Raw genomic sequence first — 24,491 nt, forward strand, 5'->3', positions numbered from 1 at the left:
TACAACAGCAGCAAATACACACACACACACACACACACAGAGGAACAAATGTAAGAATGTGTAGAGTTTAGATATAGAAAACTTTAAAGCTGTGAGACATGAAAGAGTCAGTGAGAAGACCTACAGTTTTTGAACAGGGACACTTAACCCTGTAATATGTAAATTCTCTCTAAATTAATGCATACACACAAGCAATCCCTATGAAAACATCAACAGGACTTTGGGTGGAGCTGGACATGATGATTCTAACATCAATACAGAAAAACTGAATAGGTGAAAATCCAGGGATTACTTTGTAAAACAAGCGTAGTAAGAGTGGGCTAGTCCTACCAGATATCAAAGCTTATTATAAAATTAAAATAGGCTGGTTGTAGACATGAAATAGATAGATGATTAGAACAAAAGAGAGAGGCCTGATGGCTAAGTTCATGGTAAAGATGGCCTTTCGAATCCATGGGGAATAGCTGAATAATTCAATAAATGGATAGAGCAATCGGTTAACCATTTGAAAAGGAATAGATTCATAATGATCTCCTCCTCCAAAAGAAAAACCTCACTGGTCACCTTTGGGAGGTGCTAGGGAAACGAGCCATTAATTTTAAGGTAGGTAATCAAAGAAATACTATCAAGCATCTGTTTTGCTTTTCCAGTATGAACTGCACCACCAGACAACCAAATAGGTGACAAGCAGAAGTTTCTCTTTACAGAAGTATTTAAATTATGAAATGAGGATGGAATGAGAGAATCAGGAAGTCATCAACAACCGCTAACATCACAAAACAATCAGGCAGCATGCTCCTCCTGAATGATGTTCACAACACTTCGTATGAAGTTTTCTTACCAAAAAATTGAAACTGAATCTAATGAGTCTTGTAAATATGACCACCAATAAGGAAATACAAGTGGCAGAAGAAACATCAAAAGTGTGCAATCAGCAAAATCCAAACTGTTGGAAACTACAGAACAAATTACCCAGTTTCTTTAACAAGTAAAGGGGGAGGGAGGGTGTGTTTCCGTGTGTGTTTCCATGAAACTATAGATTAAGAGAAACCTAAAACACATTACCAACCAGTTGAACTGCAATATATAAATTCTTATTTGAATCCCGATTTGAAAAGAAAATTGTAAAAAATTTATGAGACAACACTACTGCAAGAAGAAAACATGGATTAAATGTCAACACTGACCAGATATTTTGTGACGTTAAGGATTTACTGTTAATTTTTTTCAATATGATAATGGTATTAAGGGTACGCTATAAAAAGAATACTTATCTTCCAAAGACAGAAATATTTATGGATGAAATACCTCTGAGATTGTTTTAAAGTAATACAGAGGTAGGGGGTAGATACGGATCCAAATGAAGCAAGATTAACAGACATTAGTCATTTCTGAAGCTGGGCAACAGGAGGTGTACTGAGCTGGGCAACTTTTCAGTGTACTGAAAAGTTGTATATTCTTGAAATTTTCATGGCAAAAGTTATATAAAAATAACAATAAATGTCTTACCAGAGAGCATATGATTGGTATGACCAGAATCCTATCAAGAAATCAAGTTGTAAGGAATCCTGGGGAATGTACATCCAAGCTTCCCAGCCTCTGTGGTACATGCCAGAAACAGGGCGGAAATATGTGTGAGCGAAGTGTTCCGCAATGTCCACCGTCAAATTGAGAACTCAAACCCTGACCTCTCTCCTAAAGGACCATTAAAAATACACAACTGCCTTCCTGACACCTTGACTTGGATGCCTCTCAGGACCTCCAAACTCAACGTGCCCAAACCAAAACTAACGATCTCCGCACAACTTACCCTGCCCTGCTACTAACCAGCTGCGTGACCTCAGAGAAGCCTCTTAGCTCCTCTAGTGTCCAATGTGTGAACCCGGGGAATGACTGAGTCATCCCCAGGTCATTGCTAGCTCCAGGAATGGACTGGACTAAAACTTGCCCTGTTTTGTCAGTACTGAGTTAATTATACATTGTATTTTAACGTCACCTTAAAAGGGAACTTATCCTATATATTTTTCAAGCAGCACTATTTCATGATAATCTTAGCATCAGTCTAGCCGTCAGTGATCATTTATTCAATATCAGCAACTACAGGATATTTGGCTGAAATTTCAAACAGTCCATAATTGCTTTCAGTATGGGCTCGGCTGCCTCTCTGCAGCCACCACCAAGGAGCTGTCTGTTGCTGTGAAGATGATTTAGATGGTTGGGTTTTGGGGGGGAGGGTGCCAGGCTTTTGTATCTGTTTCAGAAATGTGACAGGTGCAATTTTTTTCCAAGGCAAGAGGAAGAGATGGCTTTGACCTCTAGGGCCTGTTGAAGCATCTGCAGAAGGGTAACTTGTCATTTTTATTGCATAAGTGAGGGGGCTCCCACAGCGAAGCGAAAGGGGTGATAAATAAGATTCCTGGAGGCCGTTAAGTGGCACTTAGTGGGAGGGGGCCCGGGTGACAGCTGTGCGCCGCTCAGGAGTCACAATCAGTCGCTCCTCTTCTCCGCGGCACCCTGCACTGCACGTTGGTGGTGGTGCTGGCCTTCATTTCCACTCTGCCCAGCTGTTTTACCTGATTCAAGGTAGTAAAAAAAAAAACCCCAAGTAAACCACATTATCAGGCATTGCTAGTTACGTGTGAATTGTCCTTTTAATTTTCAGAGCACTTAGAGTCTTAAAAGGCTTCTGGGAAACTGGGAAGCCTAACCCCTGGTCCTCCTTGAAAACCCTGGTTTACCAGCACCACGCTGTTGCATTTTTGCATAAGAGCCTGCGGGGCTTCCTGGAAGAAAGGCTTTTTCTCCAGGGGACTCTGGGACTTTGTGGACTCCTAAGATAGTAAACTGAAAGCTCTTCAAAGTCAATGTCCAGAGGTTGCTCCAGCCTTGAGTGAACTAGGACCTCGTCCTATGTCATTGGTTCTGTTCTCAACCAATGGGTTGGATGGTACCTCCCCGCCCCCAACCCCCAGGGGAAATATGGTAACATCTTGAGACATTGCCGGTTGTCACAGCTGGGAGAGGGCTCCTGGCATTTAGTGAGTAGAGCGAGGGACGCTGCTAAATGTCCTACAATGCGCAGCACAGCCTCTCACAACCAAGAATGATTCGGCCCCAGGTATCAGCAGTGCCCAGGCTGAGATGACCTGCCCCAGCCTGAGGTAATGTCTGGGCTCCCTCCTGGGCCCTGGTTGACCGTCAGCACAAAGCGAGCTTGGAGTGATCTCTGAGCCCTCAAGTGTTCTCTGACCTAGAAACCTCAGAAACAGGTAGCTTGTGTTCCCCAGAGGAGAGACTATGAGGAAACTGAAAGCATGAGGCTGCCCTCAGGGTCTCACCAGGATGGCTGAAAGCCAGAGGGGAGGGCTGTCTCCGCACCTCCAGGAGAGTGAGCTCGGTGAGGGAAAGGAACATCAGCACCTGGGCAGGGGCAGCAGAGGAGCCCCCCTTCCCAAGGAGGAAGGATGGAGAAGGCACGGGAAGCAGCAGCCAAGAGGCATGAAAAGTCAACACGAAAACAGGTGTCCCATCCGGGACCCACAGGGAAAGAGAGGGCGGAATTTGGTAGGGGTGGTTATCCAGGATCCCTTTTGCAACTAAGTAAACCTTGACTGGACTCCTGGGTGGCCTGGAGATACAAGGAATTTATTTCACTTTCTTTTTGCAGCAACCCTGAGGCAGGTAGGTGGTAGTTGAGGTGGGCACTGTGCCTTCTGGATCAGGACAGGGAGTCCTGGGGGAAGTTCACAGGGTGGTCCAGGCAGTGGTAAGGCTGGAACCAGAGCCAAGTCTCCTGATGCTGTTATGGACTGAATTGTGTCCCCTCCCAAATTCCTATGTTGAAGCCCTACCCCACAAAGTGACTGTATTTGGCGAGAGAATCTTTAAGGAGGTAATTAAGTTCAAGTCATAAGGGTGGGTTTCTAATCTGATAGGACCGGTATCTTATAAGAAAGAGAAGAGACACCAAAGATGCCTGTCTCTTTCCACATGTTCACAGAAGAAAGGCCATGTCAGGATAGAGCGAGAGGGCCCTGTGCTGTCTACAAGCCAAGAAGAGATCTCTCACCAAAAACCAGCACTGTCGGCACCTTGATCTTGAACTTGGAGCCTCCAGAACTGTGAGAAGATAATTCTTGTTGTTTAAGACATCGGGTCTGTGGTATTTTGCTGTGGCAGCCTGAGCTGACTAACACAGAAGCCAACACGTGGCTCTCAGCACCATGCTCTCCCAACTCTGGCCCATCACTCTAATGACACCCAGGCCACCAATGACCACTTATAATGACTTTGTTTTAGGCCTCAAGCTGCCTTCCCTTTTTGCGCCAACCTCAGTCAACACTCCCTCTTGAAGGCCTCTTCTCTAAGATGAAACACCACCTTCACCTGGGTCTCCTGGTGCTTCTCAGAAGGCTCTCACTCTCTTGATTATGGGTTAGCAATCCTCAAGGTTTCATTTTTGACAACATTTTCTTACTCTGCAAATTCTCCCTGGGAAAGCTGCCAAGAGACCTATTTCCATGAGGATCTTGGATTGTATGCTCCAAGCCAATGAGTACGTACCCAGCCTAGAATCAGCTTGTACTAAATATTTGCTGAGTGAATGAGTGAGTAAACAAATAAACAACTATCCCCTATGAGTTGATAATTCCTAAAACTGAATCTCCAGTCATGATATCTTTTCTAAGCTCCAGCCCCACTGTCTTCATCAGGGACTGTCCACAATAACGCTGCATAACAAACTGCCCCCCAAACTCAGTGACATACAACAAGAAGCATTTATTCTCATGGAGGGTGACTGTGGTTGGCCTTGGCTGAGTGGATCTGCCCTGGGTTTCAGGTGTCATATCATCCGGGCTTGGCTCCAGGCTGTGAGCTGGATTCAGGTCTGCTCACAAGTACCAGGCTGCAGAGGCCAATCAGTACATGCTTTTTTCATGGCAGTCGCCAAGGAGAAGCCCACCATCAATGGAAGGAGGACAGAATCTCTGTTCATGGGGTACAGGACAGGAATGGGTGAGTATTTACTGAACAATAATCCAAACATCCATACTAGCACAACTATATATACATCAAGTGTCCTACAAGACATCTCCTCCTCGGATGTCTTAATAAGCTCCTTAAATTCTCCGTGTTGTCGGCTAAGAACCTGGCACTCTGCCAACACCCTCCTTCTGTAGAGTTGAGTTTTCTTGTCATGTCCTATGAGCAGGGGGACAGAAACCCACTCTGACTGCCAGCTCCCCTGAATCCTGAATCATCCACCTTCTGGAACCCCTCACTGCCCTGGCTCACAGAGCTGAACAGCTCTCCCAGGTAGACGTGTGCCTGATTCACCCCTGTGTTTCCTGTGCTTTTCGGACACCGTGTCCCTGGCTACTCTCAAAGGGACATTTGTTTCCCAGCTCCCATCTGTTCAGCACAGGCTCCTCCCCTGCCTGCCAACCTCAGCTTCCAAGGGCCCACCACGTCCAGGGCTTCAGCTTGCCTAAGTCACCATGAGGAGACTGGACACTGGACAGTCCTTTCGAGCACTCACCTCCTGCACTGGAAACAAACTTTCTTATACCAGCTCTTTTCTGGGGACAGCACCTCCCGGACTTGGCTATAAGCCATCATTCGTGGACCTGACATTAGGACCCCACAAAGGGGAAAGAGGTCAGCGAACGAGTTACCCATTAACTTTTGCTTTCCTGACAGCCTGGTTTAGATGACATTCAGAGTGTGCATGTGCACGCGCACACACGCACACACACACACACACACACACACACACACACACAACCGATACTCAGCTCTAATCTCCCTGTTCATATTTATTTAGGCTGTCGCTAGACAATTTGATAGGCTTCCGCAGGACAAATGGGCCCTGCTCCAGGGGCCTGAGGACAGGAATAGCAAGTCTGGACAGACGCACTTTGGCAGCGCCAAGAGGAAGAGCTCCACAAAGATGAATGTCACCGTGTTGCTGGCTCCTGCCCGCTGTATTAATTTCTCCCTTAAAAGAAAGCTGACCCATTTTTTTCCAGCCCACAGCCCTAATGGACTCTTATTCAGAGGCCATCCTTCTCCCACATAAAGACCTGTGTTGTATTTAATGATAAGCCTTTTAATGGAATTTGCTATTTCTGGGTCTCTGGGAAAAGATCATTAATGAGCTTGCAAGGGCAAGGAAAAGCAGGTGTTTGAGGGGCATACTTCTCAAGGGCACACTACCTTGGGGGGAAAATGGACAAAAATCAGAAACAGGTTCTTTTTCACTTTCTTAAAAATGGTTTGGCTTAACTGAAAATGTGATTTTGATAAACTGTGTTTTCAAAATATGAAGCTATCACTCCTAACGCTACCCACCCCCCACATCCTATCTGCATGATCCTTACTCTACCCCCAAATGCTTCTGTAATCCTAATCATACCGAAATCATCAGCAGGGTGCAAAACGAGACCAAGACACGTGGGTCAACTAAGCAGGCTCACATCTGTCACTCTTTCAAACCTCTAATTGGCCAATGCCCATTTAAGTGACTGAAGGCAACACGAGGGGAAGGATGGAGCAGAACTGCGGAAGGGAGATGACTCTTTCTTTTACTGCCTGGAGCAAGTCAGCTCTGGCCCCAAACTTGCCTATTTAGTTGGTAAAACTAAAGCCTTGAGGTTAACCAGCGGTGCCCTCCTTCACAAAGCAGTTTATTGTTCATCACATAATTTAACAAGCCCTTCCAAGTCACACCTGCAACTGGAAACAGCCAGTGAGGCACGTGCAATACTTCTCTCAAGGGGGTTCTGCCATTTTAGCAACCCTCTGCATTTCCTGTGATGTGCTGGCACCTAGCGATGTGTTAGCAACCCTTACAGATGGGAGTTTTGCTGGTGCAGCCACCCTTTAATATGTCTCCTACTGGCACCCTCTGTGTCCTGGCATTAATGAAGGTGCTAAAGATGTATAGAAAAGGTATAAGCAAGGTCCTTGTCATCAAGGGTTTGACAGTTCAGAATAATCCAATTCATATTACTGAATATTACTGAGAGCAGGGCACTGTGCTAGAAGCTGTTGGAAGTTCAAACATGAGGAAGGCAAAACAGAGAGTCCTGATGGTCCTAAAGGCTTTCTCATACTGTAGTCCGCAGCATCGCTTGAGCTTGTTTAAAAGGCAAATTCTCCAGCCTCACCCATGATCAACTGAATGAGAAATGATGCAGGTGGACCTCACCATTTGTGTTTAATACTAACATTTGAACAGCACTGGCCTAAAGAGCTTCTAGAGAAGTAGAAGAAATAAGACAGACACACAGTCTCTCTGACACCAGACGAAGCAAGCAGATCCGGGGCCAGGCAATGGACCTGCACCCATCACAGAGACCACAGGCCAACAACCTGCTGCAGCAATTTTAGAATCAGGCTAAAGTCACAGTCACCAATGGAGTCTTTAAAATGCATAATTGCCTGAGCCCCACACAAAGGTTTTAATAAACTGGTCTCAATTTTTGTTAAAAATGCTCCCTAGTTGATTCTGACAACTATTGCAGGGGTCTGAGAAGGAAGAAGCCTTCAGCAATGGTGAAGAGGATACTGTGAAAGTTAGTCAGTGGATTAATTTCCCCCGGCTGCCATAACTAATCACCACAAACATGTGGCTTAAAACAACAGAACTTTATTAATGGTAAAAAAACTTTTAGCTTTTCCTCTATGATCAGGAACAAGACAAGGATGCCCACTCTTGCTACCTTTACTCAACATAGTACTGGAAGTCTTAGCCATTAGCAATTAGGCAGAAAAAAGAAATAAAAGGCCTCCACATCAGAAAGGGAGAAATAAAACTATCACTGTTTGTAGATGATATAATACCACACATAAAAAAACCCTAAAGATGCTACCAAAAAACTGTTAGAACTAATACATAAATTCAGTAAAGTCACAGAATACAAGATCAATATACGGAAATCTGTGGCATTTCTGTGCACTAATAACAAACCAACAGAAAGAGAAATTAAGAAAATGATCCTATTTACAATTGCATCAAAAAGAATAAAATACCTAGGAATAAAGTTAACCATGGAGGTGAAAGACTTGTACAATGAAAACTATAAGAACTGACAAACTGAAGAAGACACAAATAAACGGAAAGATATTCCATGTTCACGGATTGGAAGAATTAATATTGTTACTATCATATCCATACTACCCAAAGCAAACTACAGATTCAATGCAATACCTGTCAAAATTGCTATGATATATTGCACAGAACAATAATAAATAATTCTAAAATTATATGGAAACACAAAAGATCCCAAATAGCAAAATAACATTGAGAAAGAAGAACAAAGCTGGAAGTATCATACTCCTTGATTTAAAACTATACTACAAAACTGTGGTAATCAAAACATATGGTACTGGCACAAAAACAGACACACAGATCAATGGAACAGAATTGAGAGCCCATAAATTAACCTATACATATATGGACAATTAATTTATAATAAAGGAGCAAAGAACAGATAGTGAAGAAAGGACAGTCTCTTCAGTAAATGGTGTTGGGAAAACTGGACAACCACAAGCAAAAGAAGAAACTAGACACTATCTTACACCATACACAATTATGAAGTCAAAATAGATTAAAGCCTTGAATGTAAGACCTGAAACCATAAAATTCCTAGAAGAAAACAGATGGCAACCTCACTGACATGAGTCTTAGTGATGTTTTGTGGCTGTGACTCCAAAGACAAGGGAAACAAAAGCGAAAATAAATAAATGGAACTACATTAAACTAAAAGGCTTCTGCACAGCAAAGGAAACCATTATCAAAATGAAAAGGCAATGAACTGGATGGGAGAAGATATTTGCAAATCATATACCTGATAAGGAATTAATATCCAAAATATACAAAGAACTCATGCAAGTCAACAACAAAAAGACCAACCATCTGATTAAAAAATGGGCAGGGTTAAAAATGGGCAGGGGCTCTGAATATATATTTTTCCAAAGAAGACATACAGGTGGCCAAGAGGCACATGAAAAGATGTTCAACATCACTAATTACTAGGGAAATGTAAATCAAAATCACAATGAGATATCATCTCACACCTGTTAGAATGGCTATTACTGAAAAGACAAGAAATTAATATTGGTGACGATATGGAGAAAACATGTTAATGGGACTGTAAATTGGTGCAGCTACTATGGAAAACAGTAGGATAGTCCTTGAAAAATTAAGAATAAAACTACTATATGACCCACTTCTGGGTATTTATTCAGAGAACATGAAACCGCTAATCTGAAAAGATATGTGCACACTTATGTTCACTGCAGCATTGTTTACAACAGCCAACATACAGAACAACCTAAGTATCCATCAGTGAATGAATGCGTAAGGATATGGTATACATATACACACAGTGGAATACTACTCGGCCATAAAAAATGAAATCCTGCCATTTGGGACAACATAGATAGACCTGAAGGTAGTATGCTAAGTGAAATAAATCAGATGGAGAAAGGCAAACATTTTACAATTCACCCACATATGCAATCTAAAAACACAAAACAAATGAACAAACAAAACAAAACAAAAACAAACTCATAGGCATGGAGAACAGATAAGTGGTTACCAAAGGAGAAGGCGGGTTGGGGAGTGGTGAAATGGGTGAAGGAGGTCAACTTAGGGTGATGGATAGCAGCTACCCTTGTGGCGGTGATCACTTGGTAATGTCCACAGATGTCGAATTACAATGCTGCACACCTGAAACTTAATAAAGGAAAACAGAACTTTGTTTTTTCGCAGTCCTGGAGGTCAGAAGTTCAAGATCAAGGTGACTGCAGGGCCACACTCCCTGCTGTCACTTCCAGCTTTTTGTGGTTCCAGGTGCTGTTTGGCTTGTGGCTGCATTACTCCCACCTCTGCCTCCATCTTCACGTGGCCGTTGCCTCTTCTGTCTCAAAGCCCCCTCTCCTTTCTCTTAAAAGGATACTTGTCATTGGATTTAAGGACCACCCAGAGAATACAAAATAATCTCATTTCAATATGCTTAACTTAATCTGCAGAGAACCCTTTTCCAAATAAGTAGCATTCACAGGTTCCGGGGTTCTGATATCTACTGGAAGGCTATTCCATGGTCGACCAGGGCTACCATCAACTGAAGACAGCATCTGCCAAGTGCACAGTTAGCACAAAGCTGTAAAAGATGGAATAATCTCTTGGACTTGCATTTTAAGATAACCTCTTGGGCAGGCATTTGAGCCTGAAGTTCAAAGGGGAAAGCTATGTGATAGCTGGTCGGCATTCAGCAGGCAGGGACATATCTTTTCAGGAGCTCTGTATCCCCCATTCTGTCCCAGGAGGCTGGGAACATGATTCCTGGTGATGACATCAAAGAGTCACACGTAGTCTTTCTGCTTCATGTTCTGAAGGTTCCACAGTGAAGAAAAAGACCCTCATGAGACCAGGGACAAGACAGGGAGAATTGCTGGTGTGCCCTGGGTTCCTGCAGACCCCCGAGCTGTGAGAGAGCTGCTTGTCTCTCTAGTGCCTTAAGCAACCGGGGAGCATTTACCAGGTATATTGTCTTACCCTGGAGGCTGAGAATACAGTGAGTAACTTCAAATAGGCCCATTAAACAGTCATAATGTGAACTGACAGCCTGGGCTTGTTATCTCGCCACTGCGGTTGGAAAGTAATTACACCATTGTCTCTGTTAAGTGCTGTGCCCATGGAACTGTTCAAGTGTTCGCATTATAGGAGAAAAGAGTTGTAGTAAATGCCTTTTAAAATATGGCAAGCTTCATAGTTAATAAGTATGGACCTCTGTACATCTTGTCTATTAGATTGTTTTTAACTAATCGATAAATACTCCTCTCTACAGGTCTTTTCCAGTCTAACTGACATTCTTTCTCAGCTGTCTGACTATAATAAAGGTGAGTTCTGCTCATAGAGATCTACCTCCAGGAAATAATCTAGCAAGAGTGCAGTGACAGAGTCTCAAGAATGTCCATCACAATACTGATTATAATACTGAGAAACTGGAATCAACCAAAATATCCAGTAATAACCCCCACCTATCACAGGGAGTCTTTCTTGATCCCTCAGATTGTTCAATGTCTTCATACTTCTTGCTTGGGTAGCATGTCAAAATTGTATTGCAATTTTTGTATAAAAACAGTAGAAGCTCTTTTAACCAGTCTCCATTCAATCACCATGTGGATAACTTAGTACTCTTCCTCTGGAAAGCCACCACACTTCTGCTCACACTGTAAAGTTGTTACAACTTTATGCCAGTTGTATTTGCTATTTTAAGTATGTAATTTAACAGCACACTGAGTCAGTTACATATGAATGTAAAGAGTAAGATGTTGTTCCTATGAAAACTGGACTGAATGCTTTGAAAAGACTCAGTAAAGGAAGTTGCTAGAGAAAAAAACCCTGGTATTCAATTAGGTGTGACAGAAGTGAAAAGTTTCAAAAGTTTAGAAGTAGTCTGAATTCCGACTGTTTCACATGTGTTTTAGGTTCTCATTCTCCACTTTAGGGACGCCAAAATGATAACGCATTATGGGCAGGTTAATCTTACATCCCGGTCAGGCTGGGACAGGTCCTGTTTACACCTGTTGTTTCAGTGCCCTCTCTGGTTTGGTTGCCCCCTTTCATTCTCAGAAGTGTCCCAGTTTGAATGATAAATTAAAAGATCACTCTAACTAGGGTCTAGTTTATGCAAGACAAATAAGGTGAAATGTCAATCAGCAAGTCGTCCCAAAGAATTGAAACTGAGCCTCACATGAAAAGATTAGTGAATAAGTGTTCATCCACATGCTTTACACTAGGGGTCCTCAAAATTTTTCCGTAAAGGGCCAACAGTAATTATTTTAGGCTTTAGTTGGTCTCTGTCACAATTATTCAAATCTGACATTTTAGCACGAAAGCTACCCTAGACAACCTCTAAATGAATGTGCACGGCTGTATTCAATAAAACTTTATTTTGGACACTAAATTTGAATTTCATATACTTTTCATGTGTCACCAAATATTGTTCTTATGTTTTTCGAGAACTTAAAAATGTAAAAACCATTCTTGGGTGGAGGGTATAGCTCAGAGGTAGAGTGCATGCTTAGCATGTACAAGGTCCTGAGTTCAATCCCCAGTACCTCCTCTAAAAAATAAAATAAAATAAAAAATTAATTAAAAATACATAAAGAACCCTAATTATCACCCCCCACCCCCCAAAAAAACCAAAACCAAAACCAAAATAAAAACCATCCTTAACTCACAAGCCATACAAAAATGAGCTGTGGGCTGATCTGACCTGGAGCACCATTTGCTAACTCCTGTTATAAGCTAAAAAAAAGGTTATGTATGTGTTAGGGTTTTTCTTTTACAGTTTTCACTTTTCAATTATTGACAATGTTCACATGACATTGAATAGGAGGTCTTCTATTGTATTCACACTTCTTTCTTGAAGTGTAGTTGATTTTCGCTGCTAATTTCAGGTGTACAGCAAAGTGATTTGGTTATACATATACATGCATACATATATATTTTCTTTTCAGATGCTTTTCCATTATATGTTATTACAAGAAATCATTAATTTTTAATGGAGGTACTGGGGATTGAACCCAGGGCCTCATGCATGCTAAGCACGTGCTCTACTACTGAGCTATACCTTCCCCTCTATTCACACTTCTTTCTACTTCTCATGCCTGTAAGGTCCATGAGATAAGATATCTTACATGGCACATGAAGGCACTCAGTAAAAGTTTCTTACATGAAAGAAGTTATGTTATGCAATACTTATAAAATGGAGGACTCACATAACCATTAAAAGTTATACTGGAGAGCTCCAGATTTACTGTGACGGGGAAAAAACCCAGGGGATGCAATAGCTATATATGATAGAACGATTTTTTAAAATACATGTCTGTATTGTACGGGAAACCACAGAGCAGGCTATACCAAAATGTTATTAGTTTTTATATCACTATGGTTATTATAGGTCTGGGGATACTTTGAACTCTTTTTCTTTTTGCTTACCTATATTTTTGATTTTTCTAAAATGGTTATGTTTTCTAGATATAACTGGTCATCAATGTTTTTATTTTATCTCATCATCCTGGTGTCCTGAAGGAATCTGGATTTGACCAAATGGAGGTACCAAGTTTGGTCCAACCCTCTGTCAGAGGTCAGGGGCTGGGAGTGACTCAGTCAGATGTTGGCCCATGAAGGACTAGGGAGAGGTCCGCTTATTTGTCAGATACAGCCGGTTCTCCATTGTGCTCAGAAAACTAGAAATTGGAGGCTAGTGCCTCCTGAGTTCTGGCCTTGAGAAAGGTGCCTCCCCACTCTCCCATGAGATGACTGTATGTAGGCTGTGGTTCAAACGTGATATTTTATCCTAGGAGCTGCAGGAGGTCTAGGAAGAGTTTTGTTCATTTAGTCCATCGACAAACACTTGCTGGGCACCGATCACTAACCAGGTGCTGTGCCAAGCACAGGGGTATAAGAGAGAAGAGCACACAGAGATCCCTGCCCTCAAGGAACTTCCTTGGTTGGGAGGGAAAGCAATAAACAGATAAACAGATGGGAAAAACAGAAATAGCAGATGGAACTGAGGGCACCTAGGAGAGGGCTGGGCAGCAGCATGGTCTAGATGAGCAGCGAGGCCCCCTCTTAAGAGACATCTGAGTCAAGCCAGGATCAGGTAGAAGAAACCATGAGGTCAAAGGCTCCAAGTGGCCCCAGCCAGGTACCTCTGAAGGCCTGAAAGAAGGCCAGTGTGGCCAAGGAGATGACATTGAGAAGTGGACAGCAGCCACCTCAAGTGACCATGATAAAGAATTTATCTTAGGTGAACAGATTTGAGTCCGAGTGAAATGAGAAGCCATTGGTAGGTTTGAAACAGAAGAATGGCATGCTTTGGTTTATACTGTATAAGGTAATTCTTGCGGCTGTGAGAGGGGGCAAGAGTGGACCACGAGGAGGCCACAGGAGGGACTGGGGGCCGGAGGTGAAGGTGGCTTGGACTAGGATGGAGGTGGACGTGGAGAATGGAGGAGGCTGGACTTGTTATGTTTACGGGGTAAAGTCATCAGGACTTGCTTTAGAACTGGATTTAAACAGGAGAAAAACCACGGGGAGGGTTTAGCTCAAGTGGTAGAGTGCAAGCTTAGCATGCACAAGGTCCTCGGTTCAGCCACCAGTACCTCCATCGAAAAACTAACGAAATAAATGAAACTAATTATCTTCCCCCTGCAAAAATAAATAAGTAAATAAACAGGAGAAAATTCAATTTGCTTTTGTTTCTTTGTTTTAACATTAACAGATTCATTGAAATAGAATTCTTGAGACCATACAATTCGCCCATTTGAAGTATACAGTTCAGTGGCTTTTAGTATATTCAGAGTTGTGTAACTATCACTACAGTGGACTTAAGAATATTCTCATTACTTTAAATAGAAACCCTGCAACCCTTAGTCACTACCCACCCTTGTACTTTGTATTATGTTTTATTTACCCATTCTTCAGTTGATGGACATTTAGTTTAATTTCCACTTTTTTGCTATTATGAATAATGTTGCCCTGAATACTGTGTACATGTTAATTCCTCCTGGGTATATACCTAGGCATGGGAATTGCTGGCTCTTAGGATAACTCTCTGTTTAACTGTTTGAGGACCTGCCAGACTGTTTTCCAAAGCAGCTGCAACACTGCACATTCCCACCAGCAGTGGAGGAGGGTGTGATTCAAATTTAACATCCCCCTGGCTGCTTCGTGGAGAAAAGGACTGGAGCAAGGCTTGGGGGGAAGTGCGGAGACCAGAATGGTTATGCAAAGGTGGAGGCATCTTAGTAGGGTTCAAAGACACCCAATTTAAGGAGTACTTCATCCTCTTTTAAGGCAAAAAGATTTTTGTGAGACAGTCGTCAGTACACCATGAATCACATCGTTAAATTAAAAGATTCCAATGGAGAGGGCTTGCTGAAACAGATCTGCTGTTTTCAGATCTAGAATCCTAAAGCAGACTGGTATGGAATTGTTTAAACATCTGTCCCCACACAAGCTCCTGCAAGCAGGAGGGTATTTTCCGAGAAGCTAAGGGAGTCAGGGGCTGCAATAAAACTTTTGCACCTTCAAGCCATAAAAACACAGGACTCCAGTGGCAGCCGGGGACTCCTGAGGCAGCAAGCATCCCTCCTACTGCCCGGGAACCCTGCCCCGGCCTCTCCGGCCAGAGAAGGGCTGGCTTTGTTCCCAGCGGCTGGTTTTGACAACTGGGTGGCGGTTCTCTCTGCAATTCTTCTAGCTCCGGAACGGAAGGGAAACCAACTTCTATCAAGCTTATGATATGCCCTCCCCCTGGGGTGAGATGCTCCACTTACGTTCCTTAAGTCAGTGAACCCGCACAGCAAATCACCAGGGAAGAGAGAATAACTTACCTCCATTACAGACGAGGCACATTGGCCCCTTTGGACTGAAAAGTCAGAAAAGGTCTCTCTGAGGAGACAGCATTTTAGCTGATACAAGCCCGGCAGGGATCAGGAGGAAGAGCGTGCCAAGGGTAACCCCCAAATTGTCTGTTTGCTCTCCAGGTGGCCTCATGTTTATTCTCTTTTAATTTTCATTTACATGTATTAGTATAAATAAGAGTAAGAAGTGTCTGTTTAGAAGTAGATCTTAAATTCATTTAAAAGATAACTTGGAGTAGAAATTATAATTCTTTTTTTTCTTTTTTTTCGAATCTTCTTTAATTTATATATTTTGGGGGTCATTAGGTTTATTTATTATTTTTTTTAGGGGTACTGGGGATTGAACCCAGGACCTCGTGCATGCTAAGCACATGCTCTACCACTTGAGCTATACCATTCTCCCCATAATTCTTTTTCCTTAATATTTCTGATTTTCTACTCAGGGCCTAATCTCCATAACAGCACCATCCCTGTTCCCTCCCTACACAATCCGCTGTCTCCCCACACATCCAATATGACTGTCTCCACTAATGTATCTTCACAGACCTTGGTAAGGTTCTGGGACACGGGGAGACACAGCTCCCTTGGTCTGATGGTGCTACTATTCTGGAAGTGGTGTCTCTGACCTCCAGAATTTCCAACAGGAGGAAGGAAGGATCTACAGATCGATACCACACCACCACTCAGAGGTCCCCACTGTCAGGTTAAAATGCTTTCCCAAAGGACAGAATTCATTTTTTACTACAACACTTTACCAAATTCCTCAAAATGGAACTCATCCTAAAATCTGTGTGTTGGGTCTTCAGGAAAGTCCAATAAACAAAATCCTTCTTCCCCACTGAACTAACTAAAATACAAGACCAATGCATAAAGCCAAAATATCACATGACTGGTAAGATTCATACTAGAGACTGCGGCTTACGTCCATTGTCACGCTGGACTCTTGATATTTACCCACCCAGTCACAACGCTGGGCCCAGGCAGTTCTCCCCAGGACTGCGCCTCCCCCTGCACAATCGATGGCATGGCCGCAGGGTAGGGTGTGTGCTTCTATGGGCAGGTCACTCCATGAGAAAGGAGGGAGAAAGAGGAAAGAATCCTGCAGACCCTGCTCCTGCCCTCAGCCTCACCAATTACATCCACGTTTCCCCTCACCTGGGGAAGTGTACTAAAGATGGCTGAGGGAGGTTACGGAAACACAGGGATGACCAGGGAAGACGCATCAGTGGCACACACCCTTCACACTGGGTTCTGGAGGTCCTGGTTCTGTCACTACACCCTAATGTGATGTCAGGCAAGAATGTTGACCCTTTCCTGGGTCTTGGATTTTTCTTCTCTCAACTGGAGGTGGTGTTCCTCTCCGTGCCACGCAGAACTGCTGGGCACACAGAGGATAAGGAAGTACGTCAAAGTCTTTGCAAGGAACACAGACACTGGGGAATCACACGGAGCCACGAATGTACAGAAGCTGCAGTCACTTCATTCCTCTGTAGCCCTTATAGGGTCTTCCTAGATCCTGGCAGACATCATCTCAGAAGGGTGACTGAGAGGGTCCCTCGGGGTTGTCTTACTCCTTATACTTCTAGCTTGGCAGCTTCTGTCACTAAGAAGACTGCTCATGGCCTCTTGGGTACTTTTCCTCTAAATGCTCCAGATGAGAGGTGGTCCCACAGGTGTATTGTTGTCATCCTTGTGGGCTGGGTTCCCGAGAGTCAGCCTTCAGTTAGAGGGATGGTTCATGAAGCGGGAACGCGTGCCTTCCCTCTCATTTTCATGTTCTAATATGAAAGGGTCTTTTGCTAAAACTTGTATTTGGTAGCAGACACTCTATCCGTCTTCAAAAGTTGGAACTGGGGAATCTCTGGGTATAAGGGATGCCAACTTTTCTGGGCATGAGGATGTGGAGAGAGCTACAAAAGGAAAAATCGGCTGGAGACTTCTGGGAAGGTGCAAAATAGAGACTGGCTGGACCAGCCTGGGGACAGGGCTGAGCACACTGCCTGATGCTTTCAAGACCAAAGCATCCCACAGGTTTTAAAGGATTTGGAACCTCCTGTTCTCCCAATTAACCCCTCTGTGCCCACTCTACTGTTCAAACCTTTAGTTGTTTTGTTTGTTTGTTTGTTTAATATTTAGTTGTTCAAAACCGGTGGTTCTCAACCCTGTGTGAATGCTAGCGCTCTTGGGGGGCTTTGAGAAAATAGCAGTGCCTGTCACTTCTCTCCCCTCCTTCTAAGATGACCACCAGGGACTTGTATGCTTTTTGTTTGTTTGTTTTTAACTTTTCTTTAGAAATAATTTCAGACACAGGGAAAAAAACTGCCAGCAAAAGAACAGTTCAAAGAGCATCACATACTCCTTACTCAGGTTCACTTAGTCTTAACAGTTTGTTCCATTTGTTTTATCCTTTGCTCTGTTTCTATTTTCCCTTTCCTCTATTTTATTTAAAAGGTAAAATTCTCTGAGAATAGGACATCACATTCACTTCCTTAAAAGTAAGACACAGTTCGAGGTACATTTCCTCAAAATGAGAGTATTTGCCCACATAGCCACAGGATACATGTCAACCCCAGTAAATCTAACATTGATACAAATACTTTTATTTTCTCTGTCATCTATTCAGTTTGTCAACTGACCCAACCATCTCCTTGTAGCATGTTTCCGTCCGGGATAGAATCCAGGCTAGGATCAGGCACTGCATTTAGCTGTCTTCTCACTGGTGTGGTCATAAAAGCTCTCCAGGTGATTTTAATGTGCCTCTTGGATTTGGGACCACTGTGTAAGTCAATATTTACTACATCAACTCTTCGTGAGTGTTTACCAGGTACAAACGATTGTGAATAAATGAAGAAGCTTATTACTTTACGGGACATACTATATACAAACAAACTGTAGTATCAGATGGATAAGTATGATAAATGAAATATAAACCAAATCTTTAGGAGGAAACTTTAATTAAATTTAACAAGCCTACTGAAGGTCTACTATGTGCCAGGCATTGTATGAACTTCTATAAAAACAGATTAATAAGAAAAACATAATGCACACATGATTAATAATTAATGAATACATGATTAATTACAAGAGTGAGGTTTTTCTTGGGGGAAGTGAGACTTAAAAGACAAGTAGGATTCAATTTTTAGAGATAAAGACATTTCACAAGAGCAAAAATATGAATATGAGTGCATAGCAAGGCAAGGAAAGGACTGCACGTCACAAAGGATTTGAGAACTGGGTGCATGGGGTTGTACTAGATCTTCCCGGAAAAGTAGGCTGGAAAATGCAAGATGGTACAGCCATTTTTGGAAAATAGTTTGGTAGTTTCTTAAAAAGTCAAACATAAACTTACCATACAACCCAACAATTCCATTCCATAGGTATTTTTTTCAAGAGTAACAAAAATTTGTGTGCATGAATGTAATATTCATAGCAGCATTACTCATAAGAATCCCAAAGTGGAAACAATCCAAATGCCTATTAACTGGTGAATGGATAATCAGAAAATGGCATAGCTGCACAATGGGGTACTCTGAGTAATAAAAGGGAGTGAATGAATGGTATATGCTCCAACAATTGATGAACCTCAAAAACATTATGCTAAGATTTAGCAACTAAGTGAAAAAAGCCAGATGGAAATACCACATGTTGTATCATTTCACTGATATGAAATGTCTGGAAAAGACAACTTTATAGAGACAGAAAGTAGATTAATGGTTGCCTGGCATTAGCGTGGGAACAGGGACTGACTATAAATGGATACAAAGGATGGTGACAGAAATGTCCTAAAACTGATTATGGTTATGGTGCAACAAATCTGTAAAGTTACTAAAAAATGTAGAATTGTATGTACACTTAGATGAATTTTATACTATGTAAATTATATTTCAAGACAACTATAAAAATTAAGACATGATCAAAATCAGACAGAAAGGAAATAAGAACAGCAATCGTAGAAATCAAAAAGGTAGTTCTAAAACTAAACAGGTGCAAAAGGCTCTGGACTGGACAAATTATTTAGAGGATTGGCAAATAGGAAGACAGGATTAAGGATTTCACCAGGATACAACAGAGACAAAAAAAATTTAATACCATTTCAGAATATGGATGGAGAGGCTTCATCCAGAAAAGTGAATGGAGGCAATGGCAGAGAAACAATATTTGAAGAGAAAGCAATAATTTTCCAGAATTAAAGAGAGCACAGCATCTTCAATAGAAAGTACACTCATAACTAGAGAGTTCTAGTGAAACTGCTAAACACCAAAATAAACACACACAGATCTTAAATGTGATCAAGAGAAAAGGCAGGTTACCTACAAAGGAATGAAAATTTGATTGGCAGTAGGATTTTTACCAGCAGCAATTACTACCAGAAGATAGTAAGGCCCTATCATCATTGTGCTATGGGAAAAGAACTGTTCACCAGAACATTCTATCCAAATAAGTGACCATCCAACGATGAGAGCAAAATAAAGACATTTTCAAACATACAAAGAAGTCTTTCCCCCAGCAAGACCACTACAGAAAGAACTATTAAAGGATGAACTTCAACTAGGACAAAAGTGAACCCCAAAAGACTTTAGATTCAAGAAAAAAAGTAGCAAGTAGAATTGGTGAAACGTTAGTACATTTAATTAATGCGACTATAAAAACGATTTTTAAATGTAAGAAAGTAAAAAGCAAGACGACAATGACAAGATGGGAAAGGGGAGGGCTGTTACATGGGGAGAGTACGCAGAGCTCTTTTGTAGGAAGAAAGAATTCCATGATGATTTTGTTAGAAAAATTATGGTTAAATATGTATGTGGAAACATAAAAGACCATTCTGAGAAGGAAAGGAATAATGCCTGAAGCCCTCAAACCAGCAGTGGAAAAGGAGGAAATGTATATCAGTTAACTAATCCAAGAGGAGGCAGGGATGGAGAAAAAGGAAGAATAAAAAATGATAGAAAATGAAAAGCACAAAATATTACAGAAGAATAAGCCCCAATATATTAGTAATCACAATAAATGCACATGGGTTAAGTTTACCTATCAGAGATACAACTAAAATAAAGCTTATAGAATGATTAAGTATACATAAAGAGATGAAAAATAGGACATACAAACAGTAGCCAAAAGAAAGGAGGCATATTAATATCAATATTAAAAATGTCTAATTTAAGCAATGAGCATGAAAAATGGTAAAGAGAGTCACTACATAATAAGAAGCAAGCGTGATTTCTAGTGCAGAATATACTTTGAGAAACACTCACTACCTACTATGTGCTAGGGATCGTGGCTGCTTTCTTCACTGCCATATCTTCAGTGCTTGGCACACAGTGTGCCATAAATATTAATGGGCAGAATGATGAACATTACCACATTACATTAAAATGATCTGTTGATGCATTTGTCATATCACAAGGGCAGGGGGCCCTGTCTTACTCAGTTTCATGCCCTCAATATTGAGCACAGTGCCGGGCACACAGTAGGGACTCCATAAATTCAAACTGAGTTCAAGGTTCATCTCTTTCATAAAAATCTCTCCTAACTGTTCTTACTCATAATGGTTTATTGTTTGTTTCTACTTTTACAGTACTCTCAAATTGAAATACCCAATTTGACTGATTATATAGCAGGGACTTTGAGTTTTCTCTCCAACCTTGTTTCTCCAAAAATATTTTAGGTTCTTTGAAAACAGAGAGGATGCCTTATACTGTGCCCAGCACTGCAAATCAATACTTTTTTGGAGTCAATATCACCATTCAGATGAATGTAGGCTAGATCAGCGGTGCCAGCAGCACATGCCAAGGCCTCCAAGGAGTATCTTCATTTCTCTTTTTCCACCCTTGACTAAAGAGATGGCTGTTAGGATAAAGGTTCATATGCAAAAAATGTGAAGAAGTGAATGGGAGGGGTGGGGGAAGGCCGCTAGTGTCCAATTCCAAGCCTCTGTGCTCTCTTCCTTCTGGCAAAACAGTCAGGAAGGAAAATGCCTGTAATCCCATAAAAATGTGGGTGTGGGGAAGTGGGAGGGAGAGAGGAAAGAGAGCAAGTCCCATAACAGAACCTGGACCCGACCTTCCACTAGCAGGCATTCTAGCAGGAGTTTATTATGAGATCCGCAGGAAACCCCAAGGCAAAGAGCTAAATCCAGACACCCGGGACCGAGTATAGAAGACAGAGAGGGACGTTGTTTTCCATCTACACACAAGGCACAAGAGGGGAACCCACCACAGGAAGCTCCTAATTGGCAGGCTTCGGGAGATGGTAGGAGTTAACAAAGGGCAGGGTGGTATCTTCCTGTTGGTCTTCAGAAGGAGGACAACACAGTCCCCGAGGTTCAGTCAGGGCCCTGGGATGAGGTAGGGCGAGGGGCTGGCTGACCCCCCCCCCCCCAAGGTCCTTTGTAATCCCGTAATTAAATGGTGAATCGTTCACTTCCTCATTTATGCTCGCTCCCGCACACGTCTAAACCCAATTTGATAGTAAGTCCCCTGGGCTGCCTTCCAGGTTGAGTACGGCGCCACGCAAGCTGCTGGTACTCAACAAATGACTCAAATATTTATTGAATGAAGGATTAAGTGTATCAAGTGTTTAAATAGCCCACATGACCTCCTCCCCGCCTGTAAAGTACGGCGATGAATGAAATCACAACATTCCAGGCACGATCACTTGAACAGAGCCGGCAAAGAAAAGCACCCCACCCCCCCACTCCAGCACTGATTCAACTCGATTCACATTCGCATCTTGGAAGTACAGACCTCCTGCTCAGCTTGCAAGCTGTAGGAGTTTCCTTGGCAAGAATTCTCTCTCAGCTGCCTCACGGTGGTGCCTCCAGAAGGTCACCAAGATTTAGGACCGCTTCCCTTCCGGGTTGGCCTCTGAGCCAAAGTTTCAGCTCGAATTCGGTCTGGGCTTCCCCTGGACGCGCCCACACTCCCTCCTCGGCCTGGGGCGCCCCGGGCGCGCAGCTCGCCGGCCCGCAGAGCCTCACCTTACCTTGGTGAGCTGGGCGATCTTCTTGCACATTTTCACGTGCATCTCGGGATCACAGTCCATTCTCCAGCCAGTGCCGCCACGGGCATCGGCTTTGGAGCCCGGGCAAGTCCCGGGCGCGTGAATTTTGCCGTTGAGGGTAGAAGCCATCGCTGAAATGCGTCTGGATTAAAGGGCTCCGCTCGTATTCTCGCAGCCAACGGCGTACACGTGCTTGCGCGCGCGGGCGTGTGAGCGTGTGAGCGTGTGCGCTTTCTCCGGAGAGGCTGGCACTGCAGTCCCGCCGCCCGCACCGCCCCGTGGCCCGGGCTTCCTCGGGGTGTCCGCCTCTCGGCCGCCGGCGATCCCACCCTTCGTCCTCCCGCGCTCGCTCGCTCCCTGGCTCTGCGGGCACCCGCACCCTGCGGCGAGGCGCGCAGGACCGGCACCCGCCGCTTGTGATTCGCGCGCAGCCCCGGGGCCCGTGCGGGTTTAGCTCGCCTGCAATAAGCTCCCGCGACGAGGAGCCGCTGGCCTTGGGGAGGTTTGCGCTGGCTGGCCGCGGCGCTCTGGGACACGTGGGTGGCGCTGGGCTCTAGACTCGGTGGCGACGGACCCCGCCCGTGGTGGCCATCCCAGGCCACGGAGGAAAAAGTGCCGGCCTCAGCCTCGGGCAGCCGGCGCGCTTGGTCTGCGGAGGGGACCCTGGAGACGTGCTGTGGGCGAACGGTTGGCGAGGGACCAGGCACCTTAACGGGTGCCCTCAACCAGCGGCTCCCGAGCCTCAGAGCGCTGTGCAGAGGGCGGGATGCCGAGAGAGGGGCGGGGAGGTGAAAGAGAGTCTTGGGGACGCGAGGAGGTGCGGGGACCCGGGCGTGCGATTTGGGCTCCTGCTTGGGCTGCGGATAGGACCCCCCCTTCCCCCATCTTGAGGGAGGAGCCCGGACGCTGCGGGAGAATTAGCGGAGATTACCAAAGGGAAGGAGCCTAGGGGGCTGCGGAGCTGTTGGTGACCGAAATCAGGGACGAGAAAGAGCAGAATGTGTGTGAGGGAATGTGTAGCGTGGGAATACTCGCATATTTAGAGTATTTTCTGCAGAGAAAAGGTCAAACAGGGTAGAGAGGATGGTGGCAGTTGTGGGAAAAGAGGAAGCCAAGAGGAATGGAGGAGTAACTGAGTAATAGATGGAACTGAAAGGCTAGGTAAACCGATCCCAGTGAAAGTGAAGTGACTCATCCACACACTAGGCCACCGGCCGACTGGAGCCAGAATCCTGTCGAGTCTGGGTTACGAGCTGGTGTCTTTTTTAGTTTGTTTGGCGAGTCGAGGGGTTAGCGGGCCAAATTTCTTTGTGGCTTGCTTCCTCTGGGTTCAAACAGTGGACTTTGGGGAAAGTGACAACACCCTGATCAGAATTTCCTTAAGTGTGAATAATAGCGTCAAAATTATAAGCCATTTGCATGGTTAATATATTCCATATTACAAACTGCTTTATATCAAGAGTTTTAATAATCTTGATAAATAAAATAAGCAAACTTCAAAGGGTCTCAGAAACCACAGTCCCATCCCTCAATCCTGCAGGTAATAATTCCCATTTTTACAGATGAGGAAATAGACACAGAAAAGTTGTACCAAGTAAGGCAATTAAAAGTAGCAGAGTTGTGTCTGAAACTGAGATATTCCTATTCTAACTTCCTTACTTTTGCCCCAGTACATTACACTATTTAGGCATGGCCAACCTGGGTTTTTGTTCCTACTTTATCCTCTTAGGTTACCTCTCCAGGACAACCACCCCCTCCTTCAACTCAGTTAGAAAACAGAATGCCTGAATCAGAAGGCACTGCCAGGAGGTTGATGTAGACTCTTGGTTCTATCCTAGATTCCCTGAGTCAACATCTCTGGAGTTGAGGATCTAGAACCCACATTTTAAAGGATCTTCCTATTTAATTCCAAATCGCATATTTAAAGTATTTTCTGCAGGGTCATACTAAATTTTACAGGAATTCAACCACTGTGTAAACTAGAGGAAAATTAGCCTTTTTGGTTCAGAACTTTAAAAAAAATTGTTCACCATTGTGGAAAATCA

The 24,491-nt window shown here is 43.5% G+C and overlaps 1 protein-coding gene across 3 annotated transcripts in view; it reads right to left on the reverse strand.

Annotated features, from left to right (window-relative positions):
* FAM184B (family with sequence similarity 184 member B) overlaps positions 1–23,005 on the reverse strand; it is a 101,679-nt gene extending 78,674 nt beyond the window's left edge. Inside the window, exon 1 of one of the 3 annotated variants that reach the window (XM_032494644.1) lies at positions 22,429–23,002. In XM_032494644.1, coding sequence (XP_032350535.1) covers positions 22,429–22,575 — 147 coding nt within the window. In that variant the 5' untranslated portion in view covers positions 22,576–23,002. Of the gene's footprint in view, positions 1–22,428 lie in introns of all 3 variants that reach the window. The other 2 variants (XM_006192839.3, XM_032494649.1) reach the window with 2 other exon arrangements.
* Positions 23,006–24,491: the final 1,486 nt, after the last annotated feature.

This window comes from Camelus ferus, chromosome 2 (assembly GCF_009834535.1).
Source record: "Camelus ferus isolate YT-003-E chromosome 2, BCGSAC_Cfer_1.0, whole genome shotgun sequence".
In the NCBI taxonomy this organism is placed as follows: Eukaryota; Metazoa; Chordata; class Mammalia; order Artiodactyla; family Camelidae; genus Camelus; species Camelus ferus.